Source organism: Carassius carassius, chromosome 35 (assembly GCF_963082965.1).
Source record: "Carassius carassius chromosome 35, fCarCar2.1, whole genome shotgun sequence".
Classification (NCBI taxonomy): domain Eukaryota; kingdom Metazoa; phylum Chordata; class Actinopteri; order Cypriniformes; family Cyprinidae; genus Carassius; species Carassius carassius.
Window position 1 is genome coordinate 28,330,019 of NC_081789.1, and position 17,791 is coordinate 28,347,809.

Sequence of the window (17,791 nt, forward strand, 5' to 3'; positions counted from 1 at the left end):
AAAAGTGTTGCTTAACACCAGGGCTGTCGCAAGTGGGGTGAAAGGTGGTGACGATTATAGGGGCCCACGGCCGAGGGGGGGCCCCCAGCGATCTCAACCGTCTGGCTGAGGCTAGTCTAAAAAGATGATCATGACAGTTGACAGGCCACTGCTGCGTGTCGTCATGAAAGCTTATCATTTTTGTGTGTTTTTAAGCCTGACCACTTTCCATTTTAAACATTCAAACACAAGACACGGAAAATCTCAACTCGCGCGCTGTGTTCGTTTGCACACGCATCTCACAGTCTCAGAACCGCGTCTCACAGACATTGACACTAAACCGAGCTCTCCTTTGCGAAGTTCTCCTCGAACTTCCTCCTGCACCTGAACGAACAAATACAAATCGCAGTTTAAACAAACAGAAAAGGATGTGAAAAAGCCCAATTCAGCACCACGGTGTTAAGGCGTTTAGGGCTCACGCAGAGAGAGGCGTCTCAAAACACTTTTTTAACACAGAATTACTACTAACAGTTGTCTGAAGTTTTGGTTGATTGTAATCCATTACATATCTTTCTATCAAAGTTATCTGACATTATCAAGATGAATTTGTTCTGACAGTTCAACTCTGAGTTCTTGTCATATTTTATTACCATTTTATAAACTAGAGCAAATAAACTGTGTTAATGTAAGAAATGTTGAAGGTGTCTGAATACATTTTGGTTTGACTGTTAATTTAATTTTTACAGTGAAGACTATGCAGTGCTATTTTATATTTAATTATTTGTTTTCTGTACCTGGACACCTACAAACAGGAAACAACTTAAACATTGTGCAATTAGCACAAATAAATAAATAGAATGAACATATAAATTAAACAATTTCAAACAGGGCCCACTGGTACAGCCTGCACCGGGGCCCCGCTTACCCTAGCTACGGCCCTGCTTAACACTAAAATAGACATTGCTGATGTGTTACTGTGGGAGGATATTTGATTTTAGAATGAGCCCATAAGGAAGCGTATACACTCTTTAACTGATTGGAATATGAGCACACATACATGCTGTGATTAGCTGTCAATGTGTCTCTTAAACTCAGCATTTCATTATATCTTTTCATAGTCATCGACATTTATTTCAAAAGACCAAGAAAAAAAAATTATCTTATGATATGACCCCTTTAAGATGTGTGACGCCGTGCACGTAGGTAAGTTCCCGAAGGACTTCATTAGCTCCTCCCACTTTGTAGATAGCCCCTCCTATTCATCCGGAAGCCCCTCCCTCGCATCCTCCCCCAAATTCCCGCCACTCCCTCTCTCATACAATCTATGAAGTGACAAAACTTCAGGACAGAAAATGGCGACGGCGGGGAGTCGGACGTCGTCGTTAGGCGGAATATTAGACTCCAGTAGCGGCACAAATGTCGGGAACGGACTTCAGGACAGTTCTGGCGGCTCCACACTTTCGATCAGCAGCGGGAAAGTGAAGAGAAATGCCGTGGAGAGTTCGCAGTGGAGGCGGAAGGTGAGGAGTGTGGATCTGGATAAATGCGAGAGCGGGACCGCAGCGCTGCAGCTCCTCACGGTGTCCGGTCCCGGCTCGATCCAGACCGCTCATCTGTGCCACAGTGCTCAGGAATGGACGAGGAGCTCTTTAAAGAGCAGCAGCGAGAGTCCGAGAGCTGAACACGGAGCGGCTGTTTCGGACCTGAGCGCCTCACACAGCAGGTAAAAATAACTTCAGACGCGATTCTGGAGAGACTTTACTCAGCTGAATTAACTTAACGTTATCTCTGACAGAGTCATTACTGTGTGTGTGTGTGTGTGTGTGCGCGCGTGTGTGTGCGCGCGCGTGTGTGTGTGTGTGTGTGTGTGTAAGAGAGAGATTAATGTTGCAACGCAAGTATGAGAAAATGTCATACAGTCTTGTGGCACGAGACCGTCATAAAGCAGGTGACTTTAAATTCTTCATGCGGTTTCTTTGTATTTGCTGATCAGAAACTGGTTTAAAGTTCAAACTATTTTGAGATTCACAGCTTGGTTTGTTTTGTTTTTGACAAACACAAAATAGTTATTTGAAAAGCATAACTGGCAAACAAACGCCCCTCGATGCTCGATGACTTTAGTGTTTGTAATGATGCACTCCGCTCATGTTGAGTGTGTTTCTGAAGCCCGAGTCTCGACGCGTGGTGTGTGTGTGTGTGTGTGAATGTGATCATGTGAGAAAGCTGAGAGCAGGTTGAGTGGCAGTAGTTTTCAGAAGGAAGACTTCGAGTGAAATATGAGATGCAAGCTTTGACAATGTACAGATAATGAGAGATGAATGGAAGCTGAAACCTAAAGAAACTGTTGAGAAAAAAAAGAGAAACTTCATGCCTTTTGTGGGCTGTGTTTTCCATGATAATGCTTGTGTTACTAAAACTGAGATTTTGTTTTAATACTTGGCATTTACTATATTATTATTTAATATAATGAGTAAATGACACAGGCAAGTGTCATTTTGAGAGTGATATCTTAGCACACATACAACAAAAGTGTTTTTAAGACTACAGTCACATGTTACCTTTAATTAGCCTGGTTGTTTTTCCAGTGTTATTGCCTTTCTCTTGGGTAAGCCATATGATTCCAGTGATTCCAAACTGTGTTTTACGTCACAGAGTTATTCATTTCCCGCCGCTTCCTCTCAGGTGACAACAGGAGCATCAGTCATTGTGTGTGAATGTGATGAGAACGACAGGTGCGTCTGTTTCTGACACTGCTGGTGAAGCAGATGTTCTCCTGCTTGAGTAGAAGAGTCGGACAACTCATCCGCTGAAAACAGTTCCTTTCAGTGCTCCCTCAGCTGTTTTTGTGCCATTTATATGCCACTATTGGCACCAGGTAAAAAAAAAAAAAAAAAATATATATATATATATATATATATATATATATATATATAATAATTGTTGTTTTCGAACAGGTTTCCCAATTTTCTATAAGACAGTCAATTGTACAGTGATTGTACAAACCATTTCAGGAGCTAGTTGTAAATGCATCTGGCCCTCAACTGTTAAATTTGCGTACAGCGTGGGAATAGAAGATCGGGTTTACATTTTTATATATATATATATATATATATATATTTTGTTGCAGAAACACATTGATGCGTATTTGAAAAAGTTTTAACATCTGATGTCCGGATCAGAGAAAATGCATGAAGCGAAAAGTGTAAATAGGTCCTTGTGATTTTTGTTTACACTTGTTTCAGCAAACTTTCAAAGGCTAAATGCTTTAGATGATTTCCAAAGTCCTTGGTTTTTTTTTTTTATGCAGAAGTGTTGGATGTGATTTATTCCAGTAGTCATTTGTGAATGTGGACTGAATTGCTTCATGTTTCTCAGCAGATCTGCAGTCAGAGCTTGTGATTGTGAAATGTCTGCGTGTGCTCCAGTGTTGTCCGGTGTGTCCGCGCTGGGGACCGGAGCCTCCTGTGGGCCTGACACAGTTTGTGTGCTTTCATCGGGTGTTCCCAGCCCACACAATCATAATTAATTTGTTTGCGTTCCCAGGGGATGTGACAGGGGTTTGACCACTCGTTCAGCAGAGACAGCTGGTCCAATGCTGGAGATGATAGTGCCTCTAGAAAAGATCATATAACAGGCTTTGATCTAGTGAGGTAAACTTGTGTGTCAAGATCAAGAGAGAACTTCTTTACATATCTAATTGTGAAATATTGTGTGTATGTGCACTACAGTTTTTTTTGTAATAGAAATTAACCATTGTATTCAGCAAGGACACATTAAATTGATTAAAAGTGAGAGTAAATACCTTTATAATGCTACAAAAGCTTTCTGTTTCAAATAAAGGCTGAATCCTGAAAAGAATGATCATACTCAACTTTGATCACACATTTTTGTTAATCACCAGATCAGCTGGTGAAGCTCCTGAAGATCATGTGACACTGACGACTGGAGCAATGATGCTGGAAATTCAGCTTCGATCACAGGAATCAATTACATTTTAAACATAGATTCAAATAGAAAACAGTTATAAATTGCAATATATATTTCACAGTTAATGTGGAATATTTCACTGTTTTTACTGTATTTTTGATCAAATTAATGCAGCCTTGTTGAGAAAAAGAAAAAATAATAATGCCCAACCTCAAACTTTTGCCCAAGTCGACTATATGTCTGTTTTTTATAGTTTTGAACCGATAGTATTTTACAGAAATGTAAATAAGATGTGTCCGATCCTCCATTGATGTCCGAATCTAATGGATGTATTTTAAAAAATGCATTGAAAAATACACCAGAACATTTTTGTTTAAAAAGCTGCTTCAGCTTTAATATTATTACATTCTGAGGTAAAGTTCTGAACTAAAAAGCGATTGACTTTGTGAAACATTGAGTATTCACGCTATAGCTTTCTTAGCAGGTAAAACAAATGTGTGATTACGTAGCAAATTCTGGTTCAAACTAGTATCTAAAGTTTTTTTTGTGTCCTATAAAGAGCATGTGATTCATTGGCCTTTCCCTGTTAATAGTGGCCTGTCAGATCTCTAACCCTCAAATTAGCTACTGACCAACATCTGAGGCCAAAGTGACTTCAGTGCTGAGCTGGCGCTCTCAAACATGGCACTGTTCCTGTTGGAAATGTCCACTCGACGAGCTCATGCTTGTAAGAAGACTCTCAAAGACTTGTGAGGTCCTCGGGAGCTTTATTGTGACAGATATAGCTTCTCGTGGGAGAGCGCGGGCGGCTAAAATAAAGATCTGTACAGTATGTGGTGTCCTAAACACTCGCTGAGGGAGTCTCTCACTGATGTTTGAGTGTGAAATGTGAAACATCTTAAAATTGCTTTTAGTGCAGACTTGCGCTGTCTTTCTGAATGAAGGCCAATCCACACCTAATGCAGGTGCTCTGTTTGAGGAAACGTCTTGTATAGAAACGTAGGTTTATATAAATATAAAAGGGACAGAACAGAGGTACATTTATGAGACCGTGCTCTTTACATGTCTCACACAAAATCATAATTATTCCTCGAAATGAATTCAAATACACAGGAACTCCTCCAGCAGTGTTTTGAAAACACAGAGAAGAGAATGAATCCTATTACCAGAATGAGTTGCATTATGTTTAACTGTGGTTCTCTTCACTTTGTCAGCTCTGCCTCTTCACCAGACTGCTATATATATATATAATGGTTTTTTTTTTTTTTTTTTTATAGTATAGTTTTTCCATAAACATAGCACATACCGAACTGTACCGAAACCGTGACTCTAAAACCATGAAACAAACCGAACAGTGAAAAAGTTGAACCTTGCCACCCCTAATATATATATGTGTGTATGTGTATGTATAAGTATGTATATGTTTGTAAAATGGCACAGTTTTTTAAATATCTGAAAGCACACTCTTAACATCAGTCAGTCAAGCATTTTAATAATTAGCTAAGTATTATTTAATGATATAACTTTAGTAATTAATATTAAAACTTGGTAACCATGTATGGATGCATATTAGTCATTTTAACTGAAATTAGGACTGGGGTGGTGCTTTTTTGGTCATTCAGTGTTTCTGTAAAAAAAAAAAATATTGGGAAAAAACTAACAATAATACTGATAAGAAAATAATGATACAAACTCTACTAATAAGAACAATATAAAACGCACTAAAGATTAATTCATGAATTTCAATCAGGTTGTGTACGTTCGCTTGAACTGATTTGCTGAAATCAATACAGTGATGATAAAAAGTCAGCTCCAGCCAATGAGATTGCTGTTTGCACAATAGCTCCGCCCGCCCAGTGATTTACTCGCAATGTAGAGGGTTGCTTTATGTAAGTTGTTTATTTAATATTATGCATAGCCTGCTCTATAGAATGGCATATTTTTATTCGTTTTGTTAATAAAAAGTTCTATGTTTTATATATAGGCTAAAGTGAGTTTGACGCAGTTTGTTGATGCATTCATGCAGTTGACGTTGAACTGCCGCTAATGCGCACATCGCTTTTAAGCTATTTTAAAGCAAAGGAAAGCGAGGACAAGAGGGAAAATTCAAACTAACTAAAACAAACAATTGCTTTATGTCGAATTGTCGCTATTTGAAAGTGAAAGTAAAATTTGAATGCCGCTTTTACAAGCTAATTTAAAGCGGAAAAGAGGGAACACCACCTCGATGATACCAGTATTAACGGTGTTGTCACCCGTCGATTAACCAGTGGGAAAATTTCCTCACCGTCACAACTCTACCGCCAGTCACGAATGTTTGACATTGGTGTAGTGTAAGTCTTTAAAGAGTCTCCTAAAGCATTAAGTTCTGCATTGATATTGAGCATTTCAGTGTGCATGTTTTTACACTTGACCACTTGCAAAAGAACAGGTGGAGGTTGTTTAAGACCTCTAGATGCAGTTCAGCCTACTGTAAATGCATGTGGTTGTTCAAGACGCTTATCTGAAGATTTTAGCCCCAAAACAAAAACGATGGGTTACTTAACGTAATCCCGGGTTCTTTGATAACAGAGTGAGGTGTTTCACTATGGGAATCGCTTTGGGCGTGACCAACTACGGAAGCTCCTATGCCACCACGTCTGTCTTTGACAGACAGGTCGACCTGAGATCAGGCTCCGCCCCCACCTATATTACTCAGGTCGACCCCTACGAAGTCATTCAGAGAGATTTCTTCCCGTTCCTATGCAAGGAGGGAAGTGTTGGTGAAACACCTCACTCTGTTATCAAAGAACCCGGGATTACGTTAAGTAACCCATCGTTCTTTTTCTAACTTCGCTCGGTGTTTCAGAGCTATGGGAGATATAGACCACTCCCGGATTGCAACGTACGCTATACCAATCATATGAGACTCGACGTGCTGGCTCCTAACACTGTATGAGCTAAGGATGGCTCAGACACATTCAGTCTATAAAATCGCACCAAAGTGTGTGGTGTGGCCCAGCTTGCTGCAGCACAGATCTCCTGGACCGAAACGCCCCTAAGTATGGCCCATGATGTCGCCATGCCCCTAGTGGAGTGGGCCCTCAAGCCATCGGGAGGTTGGGAACCTCTGCATTCATATGCTAAGGAAATAGCTTCTACAATCCAATGGGACAGTCGCTGATGTGACAATGGCTTCCTTTTGTGAGGAGTAGCCCATGACACAAACAGCTGATCATTTTTCCTGAAACCTGCTGTCCTTTCTACGTACACACGAAGTGCCCGTACAGGACACAAGGCATTCAACCTCCTATCCTCTGGAGAAGAGAACGGAGGAGGGTGAAAAGCTGCAAGATCCGTAGTCTGATATCTATATGACGAATCCACTACTTTAGGTACAAAAGCAGGGTTAGGGCGAAAGGAAACCCTTGTCAACCCTGTAGAAAACTGCAGACAAGGAGGGGTGACCGACAGCGCCTGTAAGTCACTCACCCTCTTAGCTGACACCAGCGCTAACAGTAGTGCTGTCTTAAGAGAGAGAAGCTTTAACCCTATAGTTTCCAACGGCTCAAAAGGGTGTTGAGAAAGGGCCTCTAAGACTGTAGACAAATTCCACAATGGGACCATTCGCCTGGCCACTGGCCTCTTACGTCGTGCCCCCTTCATAAATCGACTTATTAAAGGGTGCTGACCTGCTGTCTTGTCACCAAACCCCACATGACAAGCAGATATAGCCGCTAAGTATACCTTTATCGTAGAAAAAGCTTTCCCTTTATCTAACAGATCCTGCAGGAATCATAATATGTCCCTCACTGAACATTGAAAAGGGACAATATGACTCCGTCCACACCATTCTTCAAAGACTCGCCATTTATTACTATACAGTGAATGAGTGGAAGAGGCTCTTGCACTCTGTATAGTGTGTATGACTGATGGGGGCAGGCCTGCTGCATTTAAATTCCACCTCTCACGGGCCAGGCCCAGAGAGCTATCCTGTCTGGGTGAGGATGGTAGATTCCCCCCCACCCCACTCCCCCCCCCCCCCCCCCGCTTGAGACAGGAGGTCCCTCCGGGGAGGGAGGGGCCACGGCTGACCCGATAGTAGTTGAACTATCTCGGCCACCCAAGGTCTGGATGGCCAACGCGGGGCTACCAGTATCAGTGACAATCCCATTTCCCTCACTCTGGCTAGAGTGGGTGAAATCAGGCTCAGAGGGGGAAATGCATACAGCAGAACATTTGGCCATGGGTGGGCTAAAGCATCCACACCCAACGGTGCATTTCCGTCTGCCAGAGAGAAGTACAGAGGACATTGAGCGTTTTCCTGCGAGGCGAAGAGATCTACGACCGCCTGGCCGTATCTCTGCCATATCTGCTTCACCACCTGAGGATGAAGTTTCCACTCTCCGTACAGAGGATTTCCTCTGGACAATAAATCCGCCCCCCTGTTCAATATCCCTGGAACATGGGTTGCCCTGATGGATAAAAGCCTTATGTCGCACCACACAATCAGCTCTTTTGCCAGCTGGTGCAGCTGAAGAGAGCGTGTGCCTCCCTGTCGGTTGATATAAGCAACCACTGTGGAATTGTCTGTTTTCACTAAAACATGCTGACCCCTGATTAAGCTCAGAAAATGTTTCAGCGCTAGACACACTGCCAATAATTCCAAGTAATTTATGTGTTTGTGAATCAGCTGAGGAGACCAAACGCAGTTCACAGCTCTGCCCATCAGCGTCGCTCCCCAGCCCTTTAATGATGCGTCCGTCGTCATAGTGACTCTTGACGACACTGCCCCCAAGGGAATCCCCGATCTGAGGGTCGCGGGGCTTTCCCAATGTCTGAGCGCTCTGACGCACGCATAAGTCACTCTCACCTGTCGGCTGAGATGACGCCGAGAACACAGACGCAGACGCGCGACTCAGTGCTGAAAGTCTCTCATTATTAGTAGTCCCAGCCGTACTACAGATATCACTGAAGCCATTAAACCCAGCATTCGTAGGCACAGTCTGAACGGGACAATTTTCCCCGTCTGAAAGCGGGAGAGACACTGAGTGAATGACGCGATCCTCCTCTCTGTCAGAGTGACTCGATACGAGAGGGAGTTTATACTGAGCCCTAGATATTCTGTGTGCTGAGCTGGCTCTAAGCGGCTCTTTTCCATGTTTATTCTGAATCCCAAGCTGTCGAGATGCAATAACACCATGTCTGCGTCTTTGATTGCTTGCTCTTTTGACGAGGCGCATATCAGATAATCGTCTATGTACGACAGTATTCTTATCCCCTTGTTTCTCAACGGGAAAAGTGCTGCTTCCACACATTTGCTGAATACTCTTGGCGCTAGAGACAGACCAAAGGGCATCGTCTGAAATTCGTAAGCAGTGCCTCAAAATGCAAACCTGAGATACTTCCTGTGAGACGGGTAAACATCTATGTGAAAATACGCGTCTGAAAGGTCGACCGTCACAAACCAGTCGTTCTGACGGATGGATCGACAAAGTGTTTTGTGTGTCAACATTTTGAATGAATATTTCCGTAGGTGCTTGTTTAACACACGTAGATCTAGAATTGGGCGCAGAGATGTGCTCCCCTTCTTTGGGATCACAAAGTAACGGGAATAAAAGCCCTGACAGTTCACTTCCTTTGGCACTACTCTGATGGCTCGTTTGTCTAAAAGAGTGTCTATCTCGGCCGTCAGGACGCGAGCTTATTCTCCCTCGGCCACTGAGGCTATTATACCATTGAATCTGGGTGGTTTCATGGCAAATTGAAGCCTGTATTCCCGTGAAATTGTGTTTACAACCCACGGATGAGCTGCGCATGTGCGCCAACTGAGAATGCGAGCCGAGAGAGGTCCCCTGTATACTTCCCCAACGCAGGCGCGCTTTGATGACGTCATTACCGTCTCCGCGCTGACTCCTTTTTGAGACGCGCGCGCTCCCTCCAGCGGAGAGGCTAGGGATACCCATCCCGATGATTGGATTTTTTTGCAATCTATCGCCCTCAGCTGTCTGCCTGGCTGCGATAGTGAAACATTTATTGTGTTTAATGAGTTGGGGGAGCCTATCGCCCTCAGCCTGTGGCCTGGATGCGATAATGCATTTTTTATTAAAAATTCCCCTGAACTGATGGGCGTTTGAAAACCCCGTGTGAGTGCTTGGTGACACTGGAGAACATTTCGAACTTGATTGCTTATAGCTGGAGCCCTTACTGAACTGAGAACAACAGGGCTGGACCTCCTCTTTCTCTTTGCGGGCGGAGAGAGAAGTGAAGGGGAACATTCGCGTGTCAGGTCGCACGCTTTTTCTTCCGATCCTCGGGGTGGGGTGGGCGGTTTCTCGCCGCTGCAGCCGCAAATGAATGTTTCCCCCAGGGTCCGGAGCCATCAGATCTCGGACGATAGCCAGATTGTTGTCCGCTGGGAGGCGGTCTCACACTCCTAGCTCCCGTCTGTCTCCCTCTCGCCGCAGCGGCTGCTGCAAAGCCTTGCCTTGCTGGCTGAGAGGGTGGTGGTGTTTGTTTGCGCGGTAAACAGAGGTTAAAAGCCTCGTCCTCCTGTTTCCTGAGGGTGCTGGTTTCTCTCATTTTCTCGAGAGCTGGTCCGAAAAGGCCCTTAGTTGGGTCGAACGCAGCGTCCATCACCTCAGCTTTTTGAGCGTCGCTTAATCCAGACAGGTTCAGCCATAACGCTCTCTCACCTGAAACGGCCAGGCCCATAACACGGCCACAGCCCTGAACAGCGCCACGAGAAGAGCGGAGAATCAGGTCATTTACCACACATATCTCGTCCCAGAGAGCTGGGTTCGGTACTCCCGTACCTAATTGTCGCCCCATCTCCTCCAAAATCTCCGCCTGGTACGCTGACAAGAAAATCACCGCGTTCAGCGAGCACACTGACTGCGCCGCATACTTGTACATCCTCTGATAGACTGACGCGGTCAGACGCTCCATTTTGTTCGGCAGTGAAATGTGGGAAGAGGCAGAAATAGATCGGCGATTCGGATGGAGGTGATAGGCCACTGAAGACTCTATCGCTGGGGGTCCGGCCAGCCCCAGCTCTCCCATCCCTTGGATCTCAAGTTTAGAGCATCCCTTGGTCGGGAGTTTGGTCTTAAAGGGGCTACCCCAGTGGCGGGACATCTCCTTCATGCACGCCGGCACGGCGGGTAGGAGTTGTCTCGTTGTGGTTTGAGCAGGCGGAAGCCTTTTCCCGTCATAAAGGTCCCTCTCTGCTCCTTCTGAATCCTGGGCCGCAGGCCACGCTAGGCCCAGTTTAGCCGCGGCTCGCTTGCATACCTCGTGCAGGTTACTGTCTGCCTGAGAGCCAGCGTCAGTCGCGCTAGGAGGTCTCGACTGCTGGACGGGGAGGAGAGCGTTGTCTTCCTCTTCTTCGTCCATGTCCAAGTCGAGAAGGTCAGAGTTAGCATCGCCCTCTGCGTCCTCGTTTCCTCCTCCTCGTGTGCGAGAAGGCCATCGAACAGAGGAGGCATATCCGGGGATTCGGCTTCCATCTCAGCCCAGCTCGTCGTGGTAGCTCGCTGATGATCGTTAGCCTTAGTTTTCGCGATGGCTCCAGTCAGACATGGGTCCTGCTGGCTAGCCACCGCCACTCTCAGCCTTCTCTCTAAAATTTTAACCGGCAATGACGCACAGTGAACGCACGTTTGTGGGTCCGCAAGCGACGTTTGAGCATGCTTAGCGCCCATGCACACAATGCACATGGGATGGGGATCCCTGCCCGAGACGGTTGCTCCACATGATGATGGACACGGGCAGGGTGCGGGTTCCTTCTTCGACTCATTCCCTTTGGCGGGGGTAATGACTGTCGACATGATGGCTGGAGAGAGGAGTGATTCGAAGACTCGTCACAACACGTTAGTCCGATTGAAGGTTCACAGGGTAGTTAGCCCTTTTCACGGCTCGCCCTGACGCGTAAAGCCTACGGTGGCTTGACACCACTGAATAGCTCGCCTTGACGCGGACACTATTCGGTGTGACACTCAACACAGTCCCAATCCAATCCACTGATGTTGCGTTCGGTGGCGAAAACCAATGACGGCCCGCCTGTTGAACAGTTAAGCGAAATCAGCGACAAGGTCGGACGTGCTGAGAGAGCTTCCCTCATGGGAAGAAAGCGAGAATGACTTCGTAGGGGTCGACCTGAGTAATATTCGACCTGTCTGTCAAAGACAGACGTGGTGGCAAAGGAGCTTCCGTAGTTGGTCACGCCCAAAGTGATTCCCATAGTGAAACACCGAGCGAAGTTAGAAAAAGAACAAGAAAATGTGTGTTTAAAACCTGCTTCCTAATACTACAGCATTTGTATATTAAAAAAATATTTTGCAGAGAGTGTCTCTTCAGCAAGCGCAAATGAAATTAAGTGTTTAGTGTCACATCCTGACATTTGACACCACGCCATCCTCATTAAAAAGTAGTTAGCACTAGATTAGCACTTCAGATCTCTCCTATTGTGATTTTGAAGATGTTGCGCTGATGATAAACTAAATGTAGCACATGTATTGCAATTGTATATACAATTACAATTTTACAGTACAAAATAAATATATTTGGCACAAATTGTGATGACACAATTCTGATATAGGTTTCCAGCTGCTGAAGAGTTTGTGGTCGTCTTTGATGTATTTTTTTGTTTAGTGATGCACCAAATGTTCTCTCTAGGTGAAAGATCTGCCAATTCAGCACCCAGACTCTTCTACAATGAAGCCATGTTGTTGTAATAGCTGCAGTATGTGGTTTTGCACTGTCCTGCTGAAATACACAAGGCCTTCCCTGAAATAGATGTTGTCTGTAGGGGAACGTATATTGCTCTAAAACCTTTCAGCATTCATAGTGCCTTCCAAAACTTGCAAGCTGCCCATACTGTATGCACCACCATACCATCAGAGATACTGGACTCTGAATGCTGATAACACGCTGGAAGGTTTCCCTCCTCTTTATCCCTGAGGACACGGCATCTGTGATTTCCAACAAGCATGTCAAATTTGGACTCGTCTGACCATAGAACACTTTTCCACTTTGAGACAGTCCATTTTAAATGAGCTTTATTTAACTTTATTTTTATTTTTATTATCTTTTTTTTTTTTTTTACATTCCCTTATTGTATAGTTGTATCTTATATTTTATATTTGATCTAGATTTTTAGGCTCTACTGTTAGTGTTATCTGTATGCACCGGTGGTCTGAGAGGAACTCAATTTCGATTCTCCATATGTATGTACTGTACATGTGGAAGAACCGACAATAAAGCAGAGAAAAAATAAAAAAAATAGTTCCTGGTTAAAAAAGTTCCTGGTACAATTGTTTCGGGTGATTTCGGTGGAAACGTGGCATCTGAGAGACTCTGCCTCTCTGATGTCCCATTCACACGAGGTGTTGGCGTCAGTGCATCTCGTTTACTTTGAATGGAGTGATGTCAAGCATTGGCGAAATGAATTCTGGGTCCGTCGCACTGCGTCAGGTCCGTTGCTCGCGGCAGAAGTTGAAAACTTTTAAACTTTTCAAGCGCCAATGCAGGCATTAACCAATCAGATGGCAAATATCCTAGCACAGATGCTAGCAAATCACGTTCATGTGACACCAGAACACATTGTGTTGGCTGTTGTCATTATGATGGTCATGTCACCACCAAGCTTCAGAAACGCTCTCCATCACGCCCCGTGTGATACCATTAGACATTCCTTTTATAGCTAATTATGTTACAGACCTGATGTCAATTAACTTAATTAGTTGCTAGATTTTCTCCCAGCACAATTTTTTTCAGCCCTTTGTAGCCCCAGTGCCAACTTTGAGACCTGTAGTAGGCATCAAATTTGAAATGAGCTCATTTGATGGATAAAAGTGAAAAAAGTGTAGTTTTCATTTTATTCAAATTAAAATTTCCATAATTCGGGTTGTAAAGGTTGAACCTCTTTTAACATTACATGGCTTTCTATTCATCTCTTGTGCGAGTGCAGCAGTCATAGTTGTGCGTCTCAAGAATGTGCTGAATATGTGTTCTGTGTGAATGGGTCTTATCTTCTCCGCATTGAGCTTCTATATTTCTTTAATGTTTTGAAAGGAAAATGCAGCAGCGGCGCATCTTGTGGGTTCAACTGGATCTATACTAACAAAAACATTAAAAGGCAACAACATCATCCTCGCCGAATCTTGTGCGCCAATGAGAAGGCTCCCATTATCACAGACCCCTACCCTGTAGATTATGTTCTGAAGAGAACATGAGAATCATTACTTTCTGAAAAGTCAGAGTGAAACATACCATTTTAAACATTTTTTAATTGTAATTTTCATGCAATTTCCAGCACAGTGTTGTAGTGCTGTGTCTTTGTGGCTTGTATATTGTCTCTGTGGAGTGTTTTAGCATGTTTTGTCTAATGAGCGGAGGCCTCTCCTCGGTCACCAGGAACTGCGTGTTTAAAGCCCAGGGTTAGCTGTGATCACGCCTGGACGCCGGACACAAAGGCCCGGATATTTCCATACACATTAGGCCCTGTCTGCAGGCACAGGTCAGGTTTTGTTTAGTTAACAGCAGGACGAGGCATGCTGGAGATTACATGTGTAAAGTAAACGCATAATAAGGCCTAGATTACTGGTTAAATGTGGCAGGCCTCGGCGAGATACCCTCAAACTCCCCCACAGTATGAGCAAACGCACTCTGAAACAAAGGAGATGTCTTAAACCATGTGCGATCGCTCTCTGAATGCAGCGTGTTCATATTCAGAGGTTTTGCACATCAGGAATTGGACTCATCTAAACCGGTCCGAGTGCAATAGTCCCCTTTGGCTTCCTTGTTTGGAGTGAGTTAATTGTACACAGTCCAGCCTCCACCTCGGTAAATGAGGGCTGTTAGCATACTCGGGGCTCTACAGTGCACCTGAAAACTAATGTATGTGACTATGAAAAAATATTTAGGAGCACCAGTGTGACCGACTCAATCAGCATAATTGTGTTTGCGATTAGGGAAGTGTTAAAGGTTTCCACTTGCATGTTTTTGCAGCGTCGAGTAATGTATCAGGCACATCTGTTGATTTCTTGAACACAATGCTAATCAGAATCCACTCAACACTCAAAGCACCAGAGTTGTGTTCAGTGCCGAGCTCTGCAAGCTCACGAATCCTCTCTTTAGAACAAACACAAAGTGCAGAAATGAAGTAAATAAGAGATTCATTGTGCAGTGTAGATAGTTTGTGAGATCGCGAGGAAGGTGAGTGACTGCTTTTTAATGATTATTAAGAGAGTTTGCAAATGTGATATTAATAAAAATGTTTAATAAACAATAAGCTAATATTAAGTGACTTGCGTTGTCTGCCTACAACACTATTGCTATGAAAATAGTTGAAAATAGTTTTAAACAAAGTAACAGCTGAGCAATCAATCATATCTCCAAGCAAGCACGGCAGTGTTTGGTTTATGAATGAACATGCATTTTTAAACAAATCTAGTGTTTCCATCCACCTGTTTTTATGCACATTTTGGATTATTGCATAAAAAACACTCAATGGAAACACCAAGATGTGCATAAAAAAACACATTCGCACAAATGAGTAGTATAAACTTTTTGTCCGATATGAAAAAATGTGCATAAACTATGATGGAAACACATTTACCGAATAAATTCCCCATGCGCATTGAAAAAGTCATGTGACTTTGTGCGAGGAGACAGGATAACTAACTAACCAGCGGACCGATGTCGTTCACAGCATCTATAAGTTGTTTGGTCGTTCTGAAATGCCTGAGGAAAGTGTCATCAAAGTATTTCTGTGTAATTACAGTCTTACATGACTGCGTTCCCAAATAGCAGGCATCTACCTCTAAAAGCATCTGCTCTCTCTGAAGCACAAGTAAGTTATTACATACGAAAATTACTGCTGGGTTTTGACTAGGGCTGCACGATATTGGGAAAAAATGACATTGCGATATTTTATTTTTCTGCGATATATATTGCGATATTTTTTCTTACAAACAAAAATTGGGTGAGCACACTTACATTCTCATTTTAAATGATTTAAACATCGACACCATCGTGTCAATTGATTCATCTGCGGGAGGGAGAGAGCAAGACAGCGCTCGTGTTGTTTGAAAACGGCTCGCTCTCTCTCGGTCTCTCTCTCTCTCAATTCAATTCATATTGCTTTATTGGCATGACATACAAAGGTACATATTGCCAAAGCATTGTACATAGCAGAATAGAAACAAACAAAACAAAAATACATATATATTCATAAGAAAAAAAAAATCATGCAAAATAAATCCATATACATTTCTATAAACATTGATGGTACTTCTAATATACTCTCTGTCTGTGTCTCTCGCGCGCGCTCTCTCTCTCTGTCTCTCTCTCTCTCTCTCTCTCTCTCTCTCTCTCTCTCTCTCTCTCTCTCTCTCTCTCTCTCTCTCTCTCTCTCTCTCTCCCTGTCTCTCGCGCACGCTCTCTCTCTCTCTCTGTCTCTCTCGCTCGCTCTCTCTTTCTCTGTCTCTCTCGCGCGCTCTCTCTCTCTCTCTCTCTGTGTCTCTCGCGCTCGCTCTCTCTCTCTCTCTCTCTCTCTCTCTCTCTCTCTCTCTCTCTCTCCTGTCTCTCGCGCACGCTCTCTCTCTCTCTCTCTGTCTCTCTCGCTCGCTCTCTCTTTCCCTGTCTCTCGCGCACGCTCTCTCTCTCTCTCTGTCTCTCTCGCTCGCTCTCTCTTTCTCTGTCTCTCTCGCGCGCTCTCTCTCTCTCTCTCTCTCTGTGTCTCTTGCGCTCGCTCTCTCTCTCTGTCTCTCTCGCGAGCTCTCTCTGTCTCTCTCTGTGTCTCTCGCGCGCGCTCTCTCTCTCTCTGTGTCTCTCGCGCGCGCTCTCTCTCTCTCTGTGTCTCTCGCGCGCGCTCTCTCTCTGTGTCTCTCTCGCGCGCGCTCTCTCTCTGTGTCTCTCGCGCGCGCTCTCTCTCTGTGTCTCTCGCGCGCGCTCTCTCTCTGTGTCTCTCGCGCGCGTTCTCTCTCTCTGTCTCTCTCGCGCTCCCTCTCTCTCTGCCCTGTTAAACTTGCATGTGTTTTTCAGTCCTGTCAATGAAAAAACTTTCACTCTATGATGGTTAAGCTGTGCAATTAATCCGCGAATCACATTCGTCAAGGGCAGGGGAGTAGCTGGCCCGTACAGTTAATGAATAACAGATCAACTACGACAGCCTATCGTGGATTCGTACATCGCGATATCGATGCTTAAACGACACATCGTGCAGCCCTAGTTTTGACACACATTTCACCATTCGATTCGATTCTCCTTCACAAGCTTGCGATTTGAATTGATTACCAATTTGATTCAATTCAATATTGATATATATTTTATATATATACTGTATATAAACATAGGCTAATGGTGGCTATCATTAAAACTTGATGGATTTATTCAAACATATATTAAACACTGAAGAAAATTGAAGAAATGTATTATATGTTATTTAGTGTATCTATTTAGCAAAAGGCCCCTTCTACAGTTTATTTTTCTATCTGACTAATATGTTTATGGTCACTGAATATTTTTTCTCAGGTAATGTTAAATGTGACGTTAGTGACATTGTTTAAAAGAGGTTATATTGACGTCTTTGGCTGATTGAGCGATTACAAGAGATAGGATACAGACTGTAAAGTTGTACTCTTTCTTTTACCTTACCTTCAGATGTTTAGTCATGTTTATTTTGTGCTGAAACTTGTATTAGTGTGAAGGAGACGATCAGTTCACCTGTGCTTCACGCTGTAGCGTCTGTTGAACTGAGATGAACTACAGCCATCTGTCATTCCACATTAAACAGCCCCAAAACGACATTTATTGTTTGAATACTGCAATACAATTAATGAAAATTATTATATTATTGGCTTTAGGGATATGCCGGTATCTAATTTTCCTGTTGCGGTTAATT

General features: G+C 43.8%; 1 protein-coding gene across 1 annotated transcript in view; it reads left to right on the top strand.

The window, feature by feature from the left end:
* Positions 1-1,311: 1,311 nt before the first annotated feature.
* Positions 1,312-17,791, top strand: part of LOC132116479 (mitogen-activated protein kinase kinase kinase 1-like) — a 62,823-nt gene continuing 46,343 nt past the window's right edge. Inside the window, exon 1 of the mRNA XM_059525338.1 lies at positions 1,312-1,702. Coding sequence (XP_059381321.1) covers positions 1,332-1,702 — 371 coding nt within the window. The 5' untranslated portion in view covers positions 1,312-1,331. The remainder of the gene's footprint in view (positions 1,703-17,791) is intronic.